Genomic DNA, 22740 nt, shown 5'->3' on the forward strand with positions numbered 1-22740 from the left:
AGGCCGTATGTTTGACACCCTCTGACCTAAGGTCTTTTGATATACACCTAAAGTGATAATCTGATTGATCAACAACTGTGTGAGAACACGGTTAACACACAGGTATGCTCATCTGTGACTCTCTTTGGAATGTACATTCGGCAGCAAATCCAGATTTCCTGCTGTGAGAAATAGTACTCTGAATTTTAGGTCGAGGAGGTGAAGACATGAAGACTAAAATAACTGATCCGGACGCTTTGTTTCCTTTTTCTTCTTTTAATAAAGAGCCAGCCATTGGGGAATAAGGTAGAAATGGAGATCGCGAGTATGTTAGAAAAGAACACATCTCTTTTGAAGTTCGGGTATCACTTCACTCAGCAAGGCCCCCGGCTTCGTGCCTCCAACGCCATGATGAACAACAACGACCTTGGTGAGTTAACAGATTGTTTGTGGCACATAGAAGCAAAGGTTCCTTTCCAGAAGCAGGGTGTGAATTCCTCCATCCAACCAAATGCTGAGATTGCTTATTGGCTATCAGGCCAGGTGAAAGAGGTTTTGATTTTTCCTGTGTTGTTTCCGGCTTCCGTAATACAAGGGAAGAAGGCTAAAATTTGAGAGGGTTTGGGAGATTTTATGTTTTAAAAAATTAGCAAGAGTTGGCATATCAGAAGGAGCGATGTGAATAAGTTAGAGACCGAAAGGGGGGGGGGTATGAGAGAATGAGAGATAACTGTAGAGGACACAACTGTTCTTTCTAGCTATTGGGTTGCTTCGAAACTGTTTCCCAAAATGTTTTGTGAGAATTTTAAGTTTCCCCCCCAATCCCAGTTTGGTGGCATTGTTTCCCATCATTGCTGCATCTATTCCAGTAAGGGAAAACACTGACCATTTGGGGTTTAGTTCTATTCTAGCTCCATCCCATGAATGCTGGAATGTCTGGGAGAGTAAAGAACGTCAGCAGTTATTATAGACGATCCATCCTAGGAGAGCAACTTTGCAAATGGCGGCCTGTCCTTAGCAATACCTATGCTATTCCGTTCCATTCCAGCAATACAGGGAGCAAAGCTGTCTGCTGTAAATGGTTCACAGTCTGCCGTCGATAAGAAGGGACAGTTGTCAGTGTGGCTGGGAACAAAACGCCATATAAACTTAGACTGTGTGGGATGAGTTGAAGGGTGGAAAGGAGTCCTCAGGGAGGAGGGAAGGCCTAACTAAACATTACATTTTTCCTGGGTGCAAAACCAAGGTGGGTGAGAACATCTCAGGCGTGGATTATTTGTGGAAGCTCCGACTCTGTGGAACCTCAGCAAGTGCACCAGGGGGGGTCGTTCCCTTTAAGAAATCAGGGAGAGTATCTTGGTTTTGCCAGGAATTTGGGGATCATTGGACCAGATCTTGTTGGATAAAAGTAACTGGTTGTTGTCTGTTGTAATAGCGCTAGATGCTAGTGCTGGACCCTTGGGAGTTGGTTTTAATTGGTTTAATCCTTTTAGCTTACTGCATGTTTACAGTGTAAGACTGGAATCTGCCATGACAGGCCCCGAATCACAGAAGAGCCATTCCCATTAATCAATTAAAATGAGTCACAATTTTTTGATGCCTTTATTTGCAGCAGACTGAGGGTCCATGGTCTGACCCACAGGGCACGGTGTACTGTGCTTCAGCCCTCACTGAAATAATAAATGGGAAGGCTTCCGGGGTATCAAACTGGGGTCTCTGGCAGTGGAGAAGAGTCGCCAACCATCTGCCACCCACTGGGGACAGGGCATGCCAACATTGCATCAATGTCACTTTCTGACTATATAACCATGTCATTGTGGTATTCCAGGAATTTCCCGAATGTCTCTGGTAAAAACCATAGAGATTTAGGAAATTCTTAGAACATCACTATGATGTCATATCTAGGTATGTGTCCACCATTCAAGGAGCTGCGGTGGCTCAAGTGGTTAAGACGCTGAACTGCAGGCTGTGGAAGGTCAGTAGTTCAGCAGTTCGAGAAACCGAGTGTGCCGCATGACGGAGTGAGCTCCCGTCTCTAGTTCCAGCTCCTGCCAACCTAGCAGTTCTAAAGCAAGAAATTGCAAGTAGATAAATAGGGACCACTTCAGTGGGAAGGTAACAGCGTTCCGTGCGCCTTGGTGTTTAGTCATGCCGGCCACATGACCACGGAAACGTCTTCGGACAGCGCTGGCTCTTCGGCTTTGAAACGGAGATGAGCACCGCACCCCTAGAGTCGGACTCGATTGGCTTTCGAGCAAGGGAACCTTTACCTTTTTATCCACCATTCTCCCCCCCTCCCCATTTCTGCTCCCCCTGTTCCGCTGAACAGAAACCCGGAGCCCAGCAAGTGGGGCTTCTCCTGCTATATTGGGAGTCATGGTACCCCTGTAGTAGAGCCCAGGCGTTTTACTGTCTGAACCATTGTGGCAGCTGACAAGCATGCTGGGCTGATCTTTGCCACACAGCAGCGCCACCACTGCGTATGGCAAGAGGGTGCACTGCAGCTTTCAGCCTCGCAAGAATAAGATGAAATGAGTCATATCCGACCTTCTAAAGCTGCCAACTAATTGATTTCAGTGGGGCTTGTTCCGGAGAATTTCCTGGGGCCATCAGATATTATGTGTCAAGGTCCAAAATATCTGGGGGGTCACCCCAGCATATCACCTGTTAGTGGCTTGGCCTTCTTGTTTGCAAGAGCTGTGCAGAAGGTATCTGACGTGGTTCTCGTTTGCAGCTCGTATCCAGCGATGTGGGCGGCCCTTGGCATAACACGTCGGCCCTGGAACTGGAAGATATCTAAGTATAGATCCCCATCCCCCCTCTTTGGCAATCACTTGTCTTCTTTTGGGCTGAACTAGCGGTGGCTTCCTACTTTTCCTACTTAGTTTATTACTCTCTTCCGGCTTCTGTTTTGGGCTTCACTGCAGGTGTCTTCCTTCTTTTTTTAAAAAAAAGCTTCAGTCCCCATGTTGGAAAAAAAGACCTCTCGTTTATATCTTCTTTGTGACCATTGACAACTCTTAAACCTTCTGCTTTCTCCTTTTTTCCCACCCTGTCTGCTGTTTTGAGTGACTGAACACAGAGACCATGTCAGGGTGGGGTGGGAGGGGGAAGAGATTCGCTGTATAGAAAACTTGGCATGTGCTTTCAAGTGGTAAAAAAGTTATAATTTCAGAGGGACTCATTCATGAGATTGGAGAGGCCCCTGTGTGTGTTTTAGAGAAATAAGAAATGGTTCAAATTAAATAAGGGCAGGCCTAGAAGTAGAGGTATAGTAGTTAGTGCCAGACTAGGAGCTAGAAAGCCCAAATTCAGAACCCTGCTCTGCCAGTGAAGCCTGTCGGGTTGTTGTGAGGACAGAATGGGACAATGTTGTAAGCAGGGGTCTTTTGGGGCCGGAGTGTGCCAGAGCACTGCTCTGGGAGCCCAGGAGCTGGCACAAATGGCGGTGGCAGCAAGCCCCGCATCCAGCTCCCTGCGCTGCGGCCCCGGGGAGGCCTGAGGATGCCCCCTGCCGCCTCCCCAGGCCAACCTCAGAGTGCTGTGGCCCAGGGGGGGCCAGAAGAGGCCCCCTACCACCTCCCGGGGTAAGTGAGGGATCCACAGGGGGTGGCGGAGGCTTGATTGGGGAGGTGGGGGGTGGGAGAGCCTCCCCCCATCTCTTTGCCCTCTTTCTTACCCTCCTTTTCTTTCTCTCCCGTCTCCCTTCCTTCTCTCTTTCCTCTCTTTTTCTTCTTTCCCTCCTTCTTCCCTTCTTTCTTTCCCTCTTTCCTTCCTTCGTTCCTTCTCTCTACTCTCTCTTTCCTTCCCTCTTTCCTCCTTCTGCGGCCCAACTCTAGTGAGAAGGGGTTTAAACTTTAAACCCCTTCTCTCTTCGCTTCCCCCCCCCAGGGAAGGGGAGGGGAGGCTTTTGAAGATGCCTCCCCCCTTTTGCTTCCCCTTCTGACATCACTTCCGGTGATGTCAGGGGGGCGTTGCATATGCTAATGAGCTGCTAATAGCCCAGTAGCTCATTAGCATACCGTATGCTAATGAGCTCCTGCAGCTCTTTTTCTACAAAATGACCCCTGGTTGTAAGCCACTTGGGATACCCATTGGAAAGAAAGGTTGGATAAATTAATTAATTAAAATAAAAGTTGTTTCCCGGAGTAAACTCAGCATATGATTTGGAGAGTGGAAAGTATTTCTTATAAAAAGGATATGCATGCCTTTCCTCCAGTGTCCCCACCAACAGTGAGAGCTCTTGAAGGAGCAGCACATTTTATTTCCCCTGAAGCAAAAGTTGCATCTGGGTGTCCGATCTCCAGTTCTAGAGACATATGAGGTTTCAGCATTTGCCTGGCTATGTACATATCCCCCCCCCCCCCCAAGCCCCCTCCGAGGGTTTTGAATGTGGTAGGTACTAGAGCCATTACTGCCTAAAACAGAAGTATTTTTGTCCTGCAACAGCCTAAGAAGTTTTGGAGGATTTTTTTTTTAAGCAGTAGAAATTCTAAAGCCTTTTTTTAAGATCAGATCTTAGGGTTGTGGTGGGGCAGCATCCTGGGAGAAAAAATTAAAAAGGAAAACGAGGCCTTAGGGAGAATGAAGGTTATAGAGGCAAGAAATCGATAGAAATGGGTGGGGTAGACGGAGCTTTCCCTCTGCTTAAAATAGCAGCCCTGCTCAGATCAGAGGAGATGAGTGGATTTATGACAAATCTTGAGTGTACAAAATTACTTTTTTCCCTTGTGGTAAAGTTTAGACTAAGGCTGAGAATATCGATAAGCAAAATCCCACAGAATAGATGTCTGGGGGCTACTTGGCCTCAACCTTGTTTCTGTCCCTTTCCCCCCTCAGTGAGGAAGAGGCGGCTGGCCGATCTGAACGGGCCCATCTTTCCCAAGTGCCGGACCACTGTGTAGCTCTTGGCTAGAGGGGGAGTCGGCGAGCTCAAGCTGGACCGAGAACTGTGGCGACGCAACTGTGGAGTGAATTTGTGGTGCCTGAAGTTTGTTTGTTTGTGTTCCCTCCCTGTGCACTAAAAAGGGCTCGACGAATTAGCGACTGTAGGTGAAAAAAAATCCTTATAATCAATGCATGGGAAATGCCTTTTTTGTTGTTGTTTCTGGAAAAAGCAATTCCAACTTTCAGGCTGTTCATATGGGATGACCCGAGGAAGTTCATCATCGCACAAAGAAGTCTGGAGAGTTCAGCAGTTTCGACTGCGGCCTCCTTCGGGGACAGATCTCGGGTGTGGCGTGACGCCCGTGAGTCGTTAACCACAAAACAAAGCAAAAAAACAGATAACGGCTCTGCGAAGGTAGCAAAACTGTTTAAAAATACTTTATTTTTTTCCGACTTGCTCTCAAGAATTACAAAGCAGCTACCATTTTGACAGCATGTCTGTCCTTCCGAAGGACACCCTCAATTGGTACGTGTGAGCGACAATCAGTTAGCAGCATCCCCGGCTCTAAGTTTTAACTCCGCTGTTAAAAGCATCTCCCTTTTGTAAAAGTGTATCTACACCCCCACCCCCATAGAAATAATATAAGGCCACTCGTTTCTGAAGCACAACAGGAAGCCAGCTGCCGAGTGGGCCGAGTGGGCCGTTGGCCGCGACTCTTTTTTTTTTTTCTCCTGAAGAATTTCAAAGACCTTAAAGGAGTCCATTTAGACACGGCATTCTTTGAAACCTTCTGGTGGTACCCACGAGATGGTTTGGACCTCATTGTTTATTAGTTCTACTGGCTTCTGCTTCAGAGAACGGTCCTCACTGTTGTCACGGGTTTCTGAACGGGCAAGCTGCTGACCACAAGCCCTTTGGTCAAAATGGCTCTTTTGTGAAGTTATGCAGGGCCTGATGCCTGGAAACTCCATGAGACCAGGGGCTCCGGTGTCTGGGAATGCCGGCAGCCCTGTACCTACGCTACCCTGAAATGAACTGGGTGTAGCACTGAGGCAAGGGGCCCAGGAAAGCACGCCCCCTGCTGGACTCCCCTACAGATTGCACAAGGAGCTTTTGCTTGCGCAATCTGCTGCGGAATTCGGGAGGAGGTGGGGTAGATTTGCGCCGCCTGCGGCCTTCCTGGCTGCCTGTGTGCATTTGAAGGATTGTGCCACCCTGAGGATCTTGCCAGCCAATGATGCCTCCTGCCTGGAAGTAACACTTGCCGCAGACGTACGGCTCCTCCTTCGGCAAGAATATTAAGATCTGCCTGCCCATTTCAGGTGGCGGGTGGGAGAGTGCCAAGAAAGCAACAAGGAGGATGGACGGGACGGGATCTTGGCATTCCCACTCAAGTGCTGTCAGCTGAATGGGAACAGCCCACCCAGGTCTTTTTGCTGGGCTAGGAGCCCCATGTGACTCACGAAAACGAAGGGGGAAGTGCCTGCTTGGTTTGCACGGAAATGTTGAGTTGCTTGTAAATTATGCCTTAATAAAGCGTTGCTTGTAAGTACATTGGCCAAGAGTGCGGACTGAGCTTTCTCGCTGGAAGTACGCGTGGCCCTAGTTAGGCGGCACAAACTCTTATGCTGAATCCTGTAACTGTCCCCCCACCTGCCAAAGCTGCCTGGCCGGTGGAATATCTGCCAGTGTCCTCCTCTCAAGCTCCCCAACTGGTTGCAAGGCCAGAGATCCACCTGCACTGGCAAGGACATGCGAATTGCAGTTATCTACAGAGGGGTCGGATGCCCAAATGAGGTTTTTCATGGGCAGTTCTCTGAAGTACCACCTAACTGTGCCTCCCCTCGGTTTAAGCCACTGGCCATCAAAGAACAGAACTGCCCTCTTGGGCATATTACCCCACGCGCCAAGGGAAGCTGGATTCCACGCTGTGTAGGCATTTCCCCTGGAATCAGCAGATTTGTAGTATTTCTCTTGTATCGCACAACTAATTCTGTAGTTGATAACGTGCGTCATCAATCCTCCTGTTAGTCACAAAGAGCGACATGCATGGGGTTATAGAGAGTTCTGGATCCCACCCCCCCACCCACCAGCACAATCCTATGCGTGTTTACTTAGATGTAAGATCCATTGCGTCCAATATGGCTTACTCCCAGGTGTTTTGGATTGTAGCTTCTTTGATGTCACCGCTTTAGCCAGAACAGGGCTGACAAGTTAGAAAATGGCCTTCTAAAAATGAAAAGTGAACTTCGCAGGAAACTGAACTGGATCTCCTATCCTGAAAGGCGGGCCACATCTCTGACGCAATCCCTCCCTCAAGCCTAGTAAGTGATTTCTGTTGGCCCTCGATGGTGATCTGTTTGAATTTTCAGACACGCACCAGTGGGAATGTGTATCATTGGCCGCAAATGGTGGGCACCTCCACCTCAGTCTGTAAGACTGCTCTTCCCAATTCACCCACTTCCCAGTAAGGTTTCACTTCCCAGTCCTGCCATTAAAAAAAAAAAAAAACCCACTTCGGAGAGAGGCCATCACTCAAGGGCATGCATAATCTGCTCGACCCCCTCCTCTCCCTGCCCTCCCATTAAAGGCTCACAAAGACCCTAAAAGACCACTGCCCATTGGAGAAGACAGAACTAGATCAGGGAGGAATGCAAGCTCCGGCACAACACGAGGAAACAGAGCCTTCCCCCTCTGCCTTGGATCATTCTCCAAGCACCCCTCTCAAAGTTTTCAGAAATCATTTTTCAAGCTCTGTGCCAGAGATTTAAAATATTGCTGAGCTCATTCATCCAATCCTCTTGCAAACAGGCTCGGGTGGATGAATACTGGGGCATCTACTGTGCAAATTCTTGCAAGGTAAGTCACTGTTACTTATTGCTCCCATTTCACAGTTGAGAGAACTGAGGTTGCAAAGAGAAGACCTGCCTAGCACCAAGCGTTGGGTCCAGGGGAGGCGGAATGTGCCAAGGTCAAGTCCAGCACTCTAGCCACTTGCCTTTAGCCGGCGGATCCTGAATGGCTATTTGGTTTCTCCAGTCATCAAACCTTCCCATGTTGCTAGAATTGAATTCTACTGAATGCCTGCTTTTGAAAATGACACAATGATATCAAATGCCCCAGGGCTGTACACCAGCTTAACGTAATACGACACTAATGTCATTCCACCTCACCCCGTCTTGCAAATCCAGTTGCAGAAGCCTACCTTATTGATCAGTTTATAGCCCGAAAGAAAGCACAACAACAGAAAGCCTTTTGTCAAAATTCCTCCCTGGTCACCCGGACAAGAGTCTCAGTCACCTGAGGCGACCACCTGAGTGGCTGTTTACAAACCTAAGGACATGTGGTGCCGTGTTCGTGCAGGGGGTTGTGCTGGGTGCACTGATTCCATGCAGCTGATCCTCGCAAGGGACAGAGCGTTTGTGCCAGTTCCTGTACTTATCTGACATGATGCTCTGGCTCTTGGAAGACCTATTAACCCAAGCACTCAGGAAACTTGGGGGCCCAGGGAGGGGCAGAGGCAGACTTGAGGACTGTGCGAGTGGTACGCTCTTGCCAGGGAAACGGCAGGGCTCTTTCCGAGGATGGTAAGGGAACCATGCAGTTTTCTTGCCTGTGCAGAACGTACCTTCTGTCTTGGGAAGAGCAAGAAACCCATAAGGACATAGCAGCAAGTGTGCATGCATGCACCTGGCTGAAGAAGGCATGAGATGCGTTCACCAGGAAACCGAGACCCGTCATGGCTTCTCAACTCGGCATACAGGCAACAACCCACCCGCCGGGTTTGAACTTCCAGGAAGTCCTTTGAGTCGCAATGTCGTTGGCTTGTTTACCCAATGACCTTGCTCATGCTTCACTAAGCAGAGCTGCAGCAAGCGCGGGCAACACTCTGTGTCAGATCGCAAGCAAGGATGGTTGTCTTGCACGAGGAAATAGTTGCGTAGCACCAGGGGTGGCTGTATTTTTTTTTTTTTTGCTTTGTGCGCACCATTAATTTACTCCTAGGAGTAAGTCAGCATTGCACTGAAATCCTGACTGCTATCTAGATCAGAGGTCTGCAAAGCTGCCTAACGGAGCTGGCCGCCTCCTCCCCCCCCCAACTGCACAGAGGGGATTTTTGTTTTTGCTCCAGAACTCTTCGTTAAACGCGTTCTACAGGCACCCGCTGCCGTGTCGCTGTGCACTCGCATTGCTCTTTGAAGGCTTGTCTGGAAGGGTGGGAGGCTGGGAGGGGCCCCTTCTTCTGGCAAACAGGGCAGCAGGCGGTCAGCCCTTTCCGCTGGCACTGCGGGCACGTCAGGACGAGCTGGCGACAGGGCTGGGTGGAGCAGAGTCGGTACTGGTCCCAGAGACTCCCACAATAGCGGCAGGCTAGAGGAAGAAAGGGTAAAATCCTAGGTGGGCAAAGGGGGTTTGTAAGTTTCAGTCAGCCTAGGTGGGGTCAGCCGTTATTGGTGGTTGCCGGCGGCCTCCCCTAAGTCTTCTAGCACAGGTGCCCCCAACCTTTTTCGGCCTGCGGGCACTTGTGGAATTTTGGGAAGGGTCGATGAGCGCCACCCCAAATAGCTTCTGTGGGAGGAGGAGCCAAGCCCCAAAATGGCTGCCACAGAAAGCAGAGCCAAGCCCCAAAATGGCTGCCACAGAAAGCGGAGCCAAGCCCCAAAATGGCTGCCACAGGGGGCGGAGCCAGACATAGCACCTCCCTCCTTACTCTGCAAAACAGTCACAGAAGGGGAATAAAAAGAAACAAAGGCAAGCCCAGATGGGAGAAAGGGAGAAAGAGAAAGGGGAGTACAAAGTAAAGCTTGAAGGAGGAATGAGAAATCACCAGTGAATACATTTCTACTGAATCAGTCCCTTGGTCCATTAAAGTCAGTGTTGTCTACTCAAGACTGGCAGTGGATCTCCAGGGTCTCTGCCAGAGGTCTTTCACATCATTACTGCCAGATGCTCAGGACTGAACCTGGGACCTGCCACTGAGCCACAGCCCCTCCCTGGAATCACAAGCCCCGGAGCTTCCCAGGGCTCCTGACCCACCAGTGGCTGCGGCTACTAGTGCAACTGTGGGAAAACCCTTCCATTTGAATGACGGCCTCCAGTCACAAGCCCTCCCTTGCAATGACCCCCACCCAGTTTCTGAAAAGCTCAGGGGGCACCAGTATGGGAAAGCACCGTGGCACCCACGGGCATGATTCTGGGGAGGGGAACCCTGCTCTAGTCTGTTCAGAAGCCTCAGAAAAGGGGGGTCCCATGCCTGGCCTTGGGGATACTCAGAAGCGGTCCTGTAGTCACAGTGGGGCGTCTGGGGGTGAAGACCCAACCCTGGATGAGCCCTGACCCACCCTGGGAGGATGCCAGACCCCTCCCCCACCCCTGGTGCGCCTCTCCCCCACAGCAGCGGGGAGGGCTGCGAAAGGAAAAGGAAGCCACTCTGGGGCTTCTGGTCATTTTCACTTCCCCATATCAGCTGTTAGGTTTAACAGCTGAGAGGGGAGTGAAACTGACCAGAAGTGGCAGGGCGGCTTCCCTTTCCTTCTCCGGCCTCCCCAACACCAGGGGTGCTGCGGAAGGAAAGGGAAGGTGCTCTGCCGCTTCTGGTCAATTTAACTCCCCCACAAACACCTGTCTGCCCCACCAGCCAAAAATTTCTGGCTACGATATCCCCCAAAGCCCAGCATGAGAATTTCTGAAACCTGGCACGTGGTAACAGGACACCACCTCTCCAAGTTCCCTACGTGTACCCAAGAACTTGGGAGGGGAGCATCATTTGTCCTGTCCGGGATGAAGTAGGACTCTTCTCTCGTCGCCGAATTGTCTCCGATGAGCAGAGAAGACAGGGACTGTGGCCTGGGGAAAGGGGAGTGGGTGGCGGTCTGATTTGCGGCCTCCGCTGGCCCCACGGCAGCCACAGTTGTAGACGCACACACCCCTCCCCCTGTCTGGGGAACACCCCCCCCCCCCCCGCAAAAAATAAAATCAGCACTGCAGGTTATTCTTGACTTTAAAATAACAACTTCTGTGCCGGCTTGATTACATCCTGCGCACAGAAAGCTGGATTCTGCACACGTCGTTGCTTATTCTACTGCAAACATTTGGTGCCTGAGTCTTCACCGGGCGTCACCCACAGGCCTTTCAGGCACTTCTTTTGACCAGGATCTTAATGTGGAATCACGGAGGGGGGGGGGAGTCTTGTACAAATGACTGTCACTCAAGCCCAGTTCTTTGCCACCAACATGGGATCTTGTGTCCTCCCTTGGGGGATGCTATGAGGATACATGAGGGCTCACTGGGGACTTACTCCCACTGGATGATATCCTTACACTGGATGATATCCTTACAGACAAACCGAGACTTCCCTCACATCTTCCAGAACACACTTCAGAAGGCTTTGCACATGACACTTCTAAGGCTGCCCACGTACACCCGAAAACCATAATGGCTCTCGATCCAGTTTTATGCATAAGTAGCAGTAAGCTTCCACCACTGGGACCGTCTGAAGGAACACTAGGAAGCGATGGTAGCTGCAGACCGCGCTTTTAAGACCACGAGCTCAGAGCTAGCCGACAACGTTCCAAATACTGCACTGGAAGGGGAGGAATCACCCACCTGAAATCACATCACCGTCGGAGGAGATGGTGTACCGCTCGTCAAAGACAAAAAGCTTCCCTTCATAGAACCCGTCTGGAAATTCTTCCAGGTACTTATGGATGCCGCCCTTGAGGTGGTACACGCCTTTGCATATGCCCTGCGTCAAAAGAGTACCAAACAAGCTGTAGGTTTAGGAAAGCTTGACGTGCAGGTTGTGTTCCCTCTCGGTATTCATCATCTCCAGAAATAGATTATACAAATGAGTTGCTGGTCTGGGACATTACTAAGAATGTGCCCTTGGAACATCAAGAGCTTGGATTTTTGCCTCAGGAGGAACTGCTGTGCATCCCCTCAAGAATACAGACTACCCAGGAGTTCCCCTGTGTGCCAATTACATTCAGGTGCATCGGCCACGTCAACTGCAATCCTCTAGCTGCCACCTTCTGGCCGTCCCCCCATTAAGCTAAAGGAATCTCAGTCAATGTATCAAGCAACAATGTGAACAAGGAACTGTGATGCACTGGCTTGCCTGCAATAAACGTTACAAGACAATTAAACAAAGACTGTTTGTAAGGCTAATTGTGTTGCTTATTATAAATGAAAAACTACAAAATGCTTATTCTGTTGTACATGGCGCCATTCTTAGTAAAGAGAAAGTTTGTGGATCAATTCCAGAGTAATGTTGCGTTTCTAATTTCTCAAGCATAACCCTAGCCCTTATACTTGAGAAATTAGAAACGCAACATTACTCTGGAATTGATGCACAAGCTTTCTCTTCATGTACAATATAAGCACTTAGAAGTTTTTCATTTGTAATAATATAAGCAACGCAATTAGCTTTACGAACAGTCTTTGTTTAATTGTTTTTTTGTTACATTTACTGCAGGCAAGCCAGTGCATCACAGTTTCTCATTCACTTGCAATGTTCCCTTCTAAGCTGTAGAGCCCTGTGAGCAAAAATTCTACTTTGTGAGCTGCTCTGGAGCCATCCCTTCCTGAGCTAAGACAAAAATGTGAGAGCCAGAGGCTGAAAAACTGTGAGCTAGCTCACACTAACTCAGCTTAGAGGGAACACTGTATTGTAAGGTGGCATCTATCAAAACCTGCTCCTTTCCCGCTTTGTAGAAAAGCCTCCCCAAGGAAGTGAAGAAAGAGCCATCCTTTGAGGGTTTTTAGTAGGGGCTGTAGGGCTACCTTATTTACTTAGGCTTTTCATAGTGTTTGGGCTATAGACATGTTCTTGGAGGAGGGAGGGATAATGGGTCTTATTGTATTATGGATGGTTTCAGTTTAGAATTGTAAGCCTCTTAAGACGCAAGGGAAAGGGAAAATACAAATATTTTCATTTAAAAAGAGAGATAAATTAGTTAATGGAAAAAGCCGAAAATTGAAGAGTCCAGAACTCTAAACTAAAAGGCTTCCAGAACTACATCTGGGAAGCCTTGATTGGTAGCCATGACTTAGGCTTTCTCAACGGATCAAGTGGCTGTTCATAACTTTTGACATGCATGTATTTGGCCTTGAAAAGAGGTCGACTGCTCCAATCCACATTCCACCGCCTGCCGATCCTTCCGGCTGCACCTTGTTTCTCCGAGACTCCTCACCTTGGATTTCAGGTAGGCCGAGCCTCGCTCGCAACGGATCCCCCCCGTGCAGTACATCAGGACACGTTTCCCTCTGAAGAGTTCCAAGTTCTCGTCAACGTAGCTGGGGAAGTAGCTGAATTTCCGGATGTCTGGGGCCAAACAGCCTTGGAAACGCCCCTAGAGCCCAAGAGGAAGAAAACACATCTTTAACTCCAAAGTTTTCCAAGTTGTGTGTGTGGGGGAATTATTTGGGGGCAGAGAAAGACTGGATACATAGGTTTTCAAAGAATGCACTGTTTTGCAGTCGTTCACTTGGATTTTTCACAGGAAAATCCAAGAGGGCCAATGGTCACAAGAGTACAATCTTCAAAGAGGTGCGGGTCCTACGAAAATCTCATGTGGATAAGGTTGCAAGCAGCTACCGATAGGCAGGGCTTTCTTTTTTGAAAAAACTCTCAAGCGAGATGTGAAGTTTTCAATCTGTATACTGAAAACTCACAAACTTTTAAACATTTTAAGAAGAATCCTGTCGAAGAGGTTCCAGGACTCCATTCTGGTGCGTTCCCCCAGAAAAAAAGCCCCACTGACAGGATCCTGGCATGCTTAGGAGAAAGGCCGGCAAATAATAACTATTTTGCATAAATAAAAAACCACAGATGGTAAGAAAGGAGGACCACATACAGGAGTCAGAACTGCGTGGGTGATGGAAATGTGCAAGCCGCAGTTTCTGCAATCAGTGGCAGTCCTTTGAAAAAGAGAAACACAGAGGCCTTGCAGGCACCTCTGGCGAGCCGGTTCACAAACGCAACTCTTTGTACACAACCCTGAGGGCCAAAGCAGACACGCACTGGGAGGTGCATGTCTGGACCTCCCACAATAAAAAAAACCACCTTAATTCTCAAGTGTACAGGGTCCCTGAAGTCCCAGCATGCAACTGGTTCAGCCCTGAATCTGGTGGCGATCCGATGTGCTCCTAAGAAGATGGCCTCTTATGTGAACTGGTTGCACAGGTCTGCATGAGGAGGTGGCGTTTGGCTTGTTGTAAACCCCCCAAAAATGCAAAAAAAGCCAAAAGGGGGAAAAAAATCACCTACTATTTTACTTTCATAGAAGTTCCTGCAGTCCAGCAAAACGGTGTCCTTCTGTGCTTTTTTACCCTGAGAAAGATATGTCTCCACTTCTATATGAAACTCCTTTGGAGTCAAATGGATTCCTACAACCAATTAAAATATATATATTTGAAGCATTTATACATCCCCCTCCTTCTCCTGGCTTAGTCGAGAGTCCCGTTTATTTATTTCGATATTTATACCCCACTTTTCTCCGCAATGGGGACTCCAAGTGGTTTACAACACTCTCTTCCTCCATTTTAGCCTCACAGCAGCACTTTGTGGTAGGTCAGACTAAGTGTGTGTGACTGGCCCAAAGTCATCCGTGGACTTCCACGGCAGAGTGGCAGTTTAATCCTCAGTCTCCCAGAACCCGATCCACTATACCGTGCCACTCAGACACCCCTAAATACAACTCCAAAAGAAATCGCCTATTAAAATCCTTCAAACACATCAGTAAAACAAGCAATGTTTTGTCTCCGGGATTGAGCGGTATAGAAATTGCAAGTATAAATAAATAAATAAATAAATGAAAATAGAGAGCTAAAATAAAAATAAGCCAGGGAATGTTCAAGCGGTCCCAAGAAGTTGTTTGGAATCATTTTGTTTCAGTGACAGCCATGAAGGCCTCGTCCTTTCCAGAAGGTTCTTCCATAGTAGAGAACAAACAAATAAAAATAAAGGACACCATGGGGCAGCTACCAAAAAGGCCTGGACCATAACAGATCGTATCCTTAAGGTCCGGGGATCTGCTAGAGAGGCCCTTCTGGGAGGAGAGTAAGTGTCACATAGCTCTGTATCAGGAGAGATGCTCCTTCAAGTAACTGCACAGAGACAAACTCAAGTTCTGATCCGATCCAATCGGCACTGCCACACTGACTCGCTGGTCTCTGCCAAAGCAGCCGCACCAAAAGGGAAACGGCTTCCAAAGCTACGTTTTTAAGCATACATGGAAAACGGTTCTTATCTGCATCTAAAAGTACAATTCACATGTGCGCGCAATGAGCGCACCGTTTGCAAATGAGTGTTCATGTGCCAGGGAGCTGGGATTGGCTGCACCTTCCCATGGGGGCCAATCTTGTACATACTGCAGCCAATGCCACTTAATGTCAAGGGTGTTCCAAGAACAGAATAAGCAGAGGAACTGGAGGCCCAGAGGCCTCCCATCTGGTCCTCAGTGAAAGACGCAGTCCTAAAGTCATAGACAGAAGCAATCAATCTTTGATCCCTCCCCCCCCCCTTCCTGGCAAACAAGGCTGGGGCACCACATGGCTACCAAATTAGCCCCGTCAGTTTTGGTCGATGTGATCACACTCCTCCTTTGAGCGCTAGAAGCAGAGGCCCGACAACGTCCCTTGCAGATGCAGAGTAAAAGTCGGGGGCTACACCACTGCCATTTCCCCTGCCTTTAGGAGACTATTTCTGCCAGCCTCCTGACACGGAATTAGGGCTGGATTGAACCTGAGTCCTCTGCTAAACCTCTGGTACACCTCTGATACTTTAATTTCTATAGCAAATAGCCTCTACAGTTGAATCTGTGGTTCTGTTTCCCAGGAGGCGTCAGGACTCTGCTAAGTGCTGTGGCCTTCCGGATAACCCTGCACATGACTTTTGCCTTACATGACTTTTGCCTTTTGGAATGTTCATACATTATCAAATTCTAAACAGATAAGAGTATCGGAAGCTAGCTTCTTGGGACTCTCTTAGCTAGGGACTCTTGGGACTCTCCTTCCCAAAATGAGCCAATTTGGTGTCGTGGTTAAGTGCGCGGACTCTAATCGGGGAGAACCAGGTTTGATTCCCCACTCCTCCACTGGCACCTGGCTGGATGACCTTGGGCAAACCGTAGCTCTGATAAGAGCTGTTCTTGAAAAAAGAGCAGTTTCTGTCAAGAGCTCTCTCAGCCCCACCTACCTCACAGGGTGTCTGTTGTGGGGAGGGGAAGGGAAAGGATTTTGTAAGCTGCTCTGAGACTCCCTTGGGTAGTGAAGGGCAGGGTATAAATCCAATCTCTTCTTCTTCTTAGTCAGCCTTGACTCTCTGAGTCAACCAACTTAACCCTGACTTTTCTTGACTTTCCTGACCCCAGAGATAGAAAGAAAGGGGGCTGACTTTGTTGTATACATCAGATGTATGTCAAACGCTCGTCACAGACTTGACTGACAGTTACATTAGCCCTATGGTTGGAAAAGGGTACTTCATGTCTGAATTTATTCTTGTTCCTGGTTGTTCTGGCCAACCACCCTTTTGTTATGGGTCTAGGCAGAGCAACCAAGGATATCCTTTATAGAATTACAAGTGCACTATTTACGTATTGGGGTTGTGCTGAAATATTCTGTGCCGAATATTGAAATGCTACAAAAATCTGACTTAAAGAGTGTGTGATGGAATAAATTGAGTTTTGGTTTAGAACAACTCTCTCTCTCTCCCTCCCTCTCTCGATGCAATTGGAAAGCCAGCTTCTCTCCTTCCCAAAATGAACACAGTGGGAATGAGAGTGCATGAAAAGGTTCATGCACCCCTCGCTTCCCCAACACCTCCCTTTTGCAGCTCTCAAACACGCAGCAGCACAACAGAGCGGCGGACTATCTCAACATTGTTCCACTTTAGAAAGAAGAATTACTCCTACATAGCTGTCTGTTGGGCTCTAGCTTGAGGTGGCATCTACGTGAGCATTGTCAAGTTGCAGCTGACTCCCGGTGACCCGAGCGAGGGGCTTCGAGGCAAGTGATTCGGCAGAGGTGGCTGGCCCTCGCCTTCCTCTGCAGAGCCTTCCTAGGCGGTCTCCCATCCAAGTACCAGCCCTGCTTAGCTTCTGAGATCTGATGTGATCTGGGGCTATACCGCGCCGCCTTCCCTCCCTGCATCTACATAAGGACATGAAAACAGACTCTAGCCTGGGCAGCAGACACAAGCAGAGCAGGAACCAGTGAAAACAGCACCCATACACCACATCCACACACCACTGTCCTTGCTGCTGTCTCTGCTGAAGGGGGGGGGGGGGGGGACTCCCTTAGGTTCACAAGCGCCTGCACAAAATCAAAGATGTGATGACGATTTTGACAGTTCCCCCCTCCCCAGTCCTGGAATCTCCCCTTTCTCGTCCCTTTCCTGCCCAAACCATACTGTGACGCTACAGCGCAGCTTGTCAGAGAAAAGGAAAAAGCCCCCCAGAAGGGGTTCAGCTTGGCCGCTTTGGAGGCCCCCGCCCCAGTGGCTGTAGGTTGGACTACCCGCATATACATGCCACCCACGGTCACCCCACCGTTTCCCCTTTGACTAGAGGAAACTAGGTTTTTATTTCCTCTCAGACAAAATGAAGAAAAACCGGGAGCCAGATGCGTCATGTCCACACTGGGCACCGTGGCATCTGGATACCCCCATTTATTGTGGGAGCTCCCTGCAGCCCAGATAGGGATAATCCCCCTTGCAGAAGCAGCTTTAGCCTAGCTCTGGGGCACGGCTGCTGTGTTCTTCGGCAGCATTTTCTGCATCTCCTCCTCGTTCCTCCTCAAGTCGACAAGGGCTGTGTGGCATCCTCTTATTTTGGAGGACTGGTTTTCACTTGATATGTGTTCTTTGCTTTTGTAAAATGGGTATTTTCTGCTGCCCCTAGGAATTTAAGGACTTCCAAACCTTCTCTCCTTTGCTGTTGGTAATGTGACCCAGAGTCTGGGTCCTGAGGAAAGACAGAGCTGAATTCTGGGATAAACTTGAACAAAAGATGTTTTATTGAAATAAGAACAAAATATGAGGTTGGTTATTCTGTAACTGTTTGGGAATAAGGGACTTGTAAATATGTCTGTCAGACATATCACACACACTGTCCTTTTGACATTAAGATCCCACTCTGACAGGAATCTCCCACATAGGCAGCCACACAGGCTAAGCTCTTGGTAATTTTAACTTCCTTCCAGATTTTTAGAGTCTCACTTTTTAAGACATAATACTGCACTCTTTTAGATCCCACACAGAACTATCAGAATTCTCACTGACTAAACTCTCTAACGGAACAATTCCAACAACTTTTTCTAACTGACTTTCATAACTGACTGACACCCACACAGATCCACACAGAACTCCTCCTCCCACACCCTGTCATCCTCCAATCACAGCACACGTCTCCCTCAATCATTCTACTCTGCTGTCACTGCACTCCAACCAAACATTTAAAGAGACACACACACAGTAAAACAAGTAATCATTACAGGCTGTTCTCCATACCAGTTTCTTTGTAGGAGACTCTTTTGGGGCTAATCCCCAGGGGTACGATTTCTTCAAAGACGCCGATCCGAAGGTCCGGGAAACAATGCGCTCCGCCTGTGCTGGTCTGAGACACAGGGAGAATCCACAGACGAGAGAATGTTATGAAATGATCCACGGTTGGTCTTTCGGACAATCAGAGTCGAAGGCTACCAGAAAGAGAGAGAGCTGCTTGCCTCTGCCAAAGAAGACTGATAGCAACTCTCCCGCAAACAGATGTGCTGTCTCTTCCAACACCTGTTTGACCAGAAGTAATGCTTGGAAAACAGAAGTCTATATTAACCAGAGGAAGCATGTTGGAGGCTATTTCAAATCACCTTTTTAAAATTAAACATTTTATTTAATGCCTTCTCAAAGCACAATACCGCCAATACTAAGAAAAGGCTCATAGAAATACATAATTTGTTGGCAGCATGTGGAAAAACAAAAAAAGAGGGACTTGGACACATCAACAAAGGCTCTTGCGGCACAGTCGTCGTAACTAATTAAAATTGCTCATGATACCCAGGCTAATGAAACAAAGAGGCAGCTGGATTAAAAGACTTAATTAAACACAGTGACAACCAAACGTGGAGCTGCAAGAAGTGCAGGATGCGGTAAACTATCTTTGTGCTTTAAAATGTGCCTTCCAAGGAATAGCTAAACAAAAATGAATTACCGTGGGTTAAGAAGAGTTGACAAGGCAGCAAGAGGAGGATAAAATTATGTTGGCATCTAAAAGTGTTTACTAGTGATGGGGAAGATCTAGACTCCAAATCCACACACACCCCAGGTTTGGGGGATCTATTTCTGACCTCTTTTCTCTGTCAATTTGAAAGCCACAGACTTTGAAATGGGACCAAAAAGGTTTAAAAAAATTTTTAGGCCCATGCCTATTCCTAGTGCTATATTATCATGTCATCTATAGTTCCCCTAATGCCTAGATGCTTTGGATGCACCAAGCAGGGAAGAGCATGAATCCCAGATCACTTCTGACTCTCTTTGAAATTAGGGCCACGATTGCCCCATTCTGATTTAGGGGCCAAAATTAATGCTTTTAGGAGAATAACGTTTCTCATAGACTCCATTATTGTAGAAATATTTGCTTAGATCCACAAGTTTTCTGTGGGCAGAGGGATTTGTGTTCATGGGCTGTAATTTTCCCACCTCTACCTTGCCACACCAGCCAGAAATACCCTCTGAAACCCTGGAGTCAGGGAGAATTTCAGGCTGCTGGTGGGGGGGGGGCAAGAAAGTTGCACCCCACAAGCACAAATCCCTCTCACAGAAAATCTCCAGTGGATCTAAGCCATTATCATATAAGCCTTTTTATATGTGCCGATGTCCTAGGCATCATCCCAGGTAGAGACAATGTCCAAGGCACTGGCCAATACGTCCCTGTGGCAGTCTCACAACTGTTTGACAAGCAAGATTTCATTATTCAAGAGGAACTGAAAGCAATCCTCAGCTGGGAATGAGAACAGCTGTTTATATATAATGCAGAGATCAGCACCTCTCACCTTGAAATCGTCTCTCATCAAAATGCCTTCAAAGAGCGGATGAGAAAGCATTGTGTCCACATAAAGGAGGGTCCCAGTTGTGCTCCCACCAACAGTTCCATTAATGCCCTCAGAAGCGATTCGTACCTAGAAGCCAAGAGAAAAGTTCTGGATGAGATGAGCAGCAGGGTCCTATGGGTGTCTCATTGAAAGTGAGCCCCACTGCCATGCATCTTACCACTCCACTTAGCAAGCCCTGACCTGGATACCCCAATCTTGTCACATCTCGGAAGCTAAGCAGGGTTGGCCTTGGCTAGTATTTGGAAGGACGACCTCCAAGGAATACCAGGGTTGTGATGCAGAGGCAGGCAATGGCAAACCACCTCTGAAATGTCTCTGGCCTTAAAAACAAGTTTAGCCCACCACCTAGTGATGGATAAGGCTAAAGAGCTAGAACTTCTAAATGCCAGACAATCTTAGGATCTCCTGGGTATTCTACACACACTGCCATGAGATAATTAATGAATTTCTACAACAAACAGCAATAAGGAACAAAGAAGGGCAGCAGAATAAGAAAGATCTAGGACAGCTAATCTTTTACTCAGCAAAACGGGCAGTCTGAAAAAGTACGAAAAAAAAGTCCACGCACATGGTATGCACAGTGTCTGCCAGCAACAACCTTCTCTGCTCGGCTAGCCAAAAGGGGTGGACCATTACAAATTCTGGAGGGAGACGGTGTCCGGGGATCCTGCAACCTATCACGTTGCCCCTCCTCCAGTCACGCTTAGGGGAATATCACTGCTTCAGGAAGCCTTCAGTGCCTTTAAGCCAATGCCGATCCTCATCCCAGACCTATGTGCACATCTAGCGTCCAAGGGACAAAGCCTGCTGTACTTACAGAGGTTCAAGAATGAATGTGAACCCACAAAGGAGTGCAATAACCTACACTTTCTCCCTCTGCTACACTGCATCCCATCTTTACAGCCACATTTATTTATTTATTTTTAAAAGCAGAGATTTCAACTAGTCATTCATTAGGCCATGTGCGGCTGCATTTCCCCTTCTATAATGGCCCTAGATAATATATTTATTACACCCATCCTCCAAACAAATCTCAGGAAAATCAGAGGAACAGTACACCTCCTTACTTCTGATAGCTGAGCCATACGTTATGATGTTATCTCTGTGTTCTCTTTGAGTCCACACAGTCTTTGAGTGTGACCAGGTACACCTTGCAGATTCTGTGCTGGGAACTCAATTCCCAGCTCAATTCACTCAACTCAGTTCACTTACACTCAGAGGCAGTTGGGTGTAGTGGTTAGGAGCACGAACTCTAATCTGGGAGAACCGGGTTTGATTCCCCATTCCTCCACATGCAGCTGCTTGTGTGACCTTGGGTCAGTCACAAGTTCTTTCAGAGCTGTTCTCTCAAGGGCAGTCCTCGAGAGAGCTCTCTCAGCCCCACCTACCTCACAGGCAATGTTCCCTCTAAGCCGCGGAGTCTTGTGAGCAAAAATTCTGCTTTGTGAGCTACTGGCATTGAAGTTGTGAGCAAACGATTTGGCTACTGCAGAAATTAGTTTGCTCTGGAGTCGTCCTTCCTGAGCTAAAACAAAAATCTGTGAGCCGGAGGCTAAAAAACTGTGACCTGGCTCACACTAACTCAGCTTAGAGGGAACACTGCACAGGGTGTCTCTTGTGGGGAGGGGAAGGGAAAGGAGATTGTAAGCTGCTCTGAGACTCCTTCGGGTAGTGAAGGGTGGGGTATAAATCCAATCTCCTCCTCCTCCTTACAGACATTGAATCTGAAACCTCAGATAGAGCTGCCAGATTCTGCACAGTAGCCAGAGTAGCTTTGATTCAGTTACATGTATTTGCTTTATATACATATTTTAATGGAAGATTGTATTTGATAATGTATGTTTTATTCTGCTGGTCTATGAATGCAATAACTTACTGACTGATGGATGGGAACTGCTGGTGAAGGTTGCACTAGAGCAGAGTCCCTAATTCGTGCTTTGTTGATGCAGGCCTAACTTACATGGCTCCATGATGGTCAACATCCTTCCCAGGTCCACCACTCTCAAGGACTCTCAAGCAGATGGGAATTGCAAGTTCCTTGCTGGGAACTCAATCCTCAGGCAGGCAGGGATCCAATCTGTGAAAGGACCATGACTCACAAGGAAAGGGGGCTGATGCCTTCCCCATAGCAGTTTCCTGACCTGAAAAGACCCCAGAGCAAATTTACTTGAAATGCCCCACTGGGAGGAATTGACAGATCCTGAGGGCTATACATAGGTTCCCCCAACAAGGCAAGTAGCAGCTCCTTAGGGCATTTTAGACTGGGAAATGGCTCAAGGAGACAGGCTTAATAGCCCCCTCTGGTACACCACAGTTCCAGTCTGAATCAGGCCTGCGTAAGTCTGGGAATTGAGTTCCCATAGGTTCCCCCAACAAGGCAAGTAGCAGCTCCTCGGGGCATTTTAGACTGGGAAATGGCTCAAGGAGACAGGCTTAATAGCCCGCTCTGGTACACCACAGTTCCAGTCTGAATCAGGCCTGCGTAAGTCTGGGAATTGAGTTCCAAGCAGAGGTCATTTCGGGGGGAATCGCGGGGGATCGCAGTTTCCCCGGGTGAGGTGCGGGGGACGGGGCACATGACGAAGCCCCGCCCCCTGCTTCTGGCCTCATTCAGCCAGGAGGCGGCAGGAGAAGAGGGAGGGTAAGTTGCTTCTTCCCTGCCTCTCCCACCCCTGCCTGCCTGGGGCCAGGGAGGGCCTTCGCGGGGCTTCCTTGCACTCCCGCCGGCCTTGCAGGTCCACCGCCGGACCCCTCATGGGGCTCGGCAA

At 48.4% G+C, this 22740-nt stretch overlaps 1 protein-coding gene and 1 long non-coding RNA gene across 2 annotated transcripts; one reads left to right on the forward strand and one right to left on the reverse strand.

Moving 5' to 3' along the window:
• The first annotated feature begins 268 nt into the window (after nucleotides 1-268).
• LOC107118362 lies at nucleotides 269-5832 on the forward strand. Its single transcript, XR_001482765.1, has 2 exons — nucleotides 269-409; nucleotides 4819-5832. It is a non-coding gene; the product is annotated as an uncharacterized LOC107118362 (long non-coding RNA).
• Nucleotides 5833-8650: 2818 nt separating this feature from the next.
• On the reverse strand, nucleotides 8651-20032 carry TSTD2 (thiosulfate sulfurtransferase (rhodanese)-like domain containing 2). Its single transcript, XM_015420681.1, has 6 exons — nucleotides 19913-20032; nucleotides 18375-18480; nucleotides 14136-14254; nucleotides 13060-13218; nucleotides 11474-11612; nucleotides 8651-9238 (listed from the first exon to the last, which is right to left on the reverse strand). The coding sequence occupies exons 1-6, from the start codon at nucleotides 19961-19963 to the stop codon at nucleotides 9009-9011; spliced, it is 804 nt and encodes a 267-aa protein (XP_015276167.1). The 5' UTR covers nucleotides 19964-20032; the 3' UTR covers nucleotides 8651-9008.
• Nucleotides 20033-22740: the final 2708 nt, after the last annotated feature.

The sequence above is a fragment of the Gekko japonicus genome, unplaced genomic scaffold (assembly GCF_001447785.1).
Source record: "Gekko japonicus isolate JY-2015 unplaced genomic scaffold, Gekko_japonicus_V1.1 scaffold1242, whole genome shotgun sequence".
NCBI lineage: Eukaryota > Metazoa > Chordata > Lepidosauria > Squamata > Gekkonidae > Gekko > Gekko japonicus.

Excerpts from the sequence above, each read along its gene's own strand:
- TSTD2 (XM_015420681.1), bottom strand. The coding sequence starts at position 19,963 with ATGCTTTCTCATCCGCTCTTTGAAGGCATTTTGATGAGAGACGATTTC. Across the intron at positions 14,255-18,374 it reads AGTCTCCTACAAAGAAACTG|GAATCCATTTGACTCCAAAG; the intron begins GTATGGAGAACA and ends AATTGGTTGTAG. Across the intron at positions 11,613-13,059 it reads CGGCCTACCTGAAATCCAAG|GGCATATGCAAAGGCGTGTA; the intron begins GTGAGGAGTCTC and ends CTTTTGACGCAG.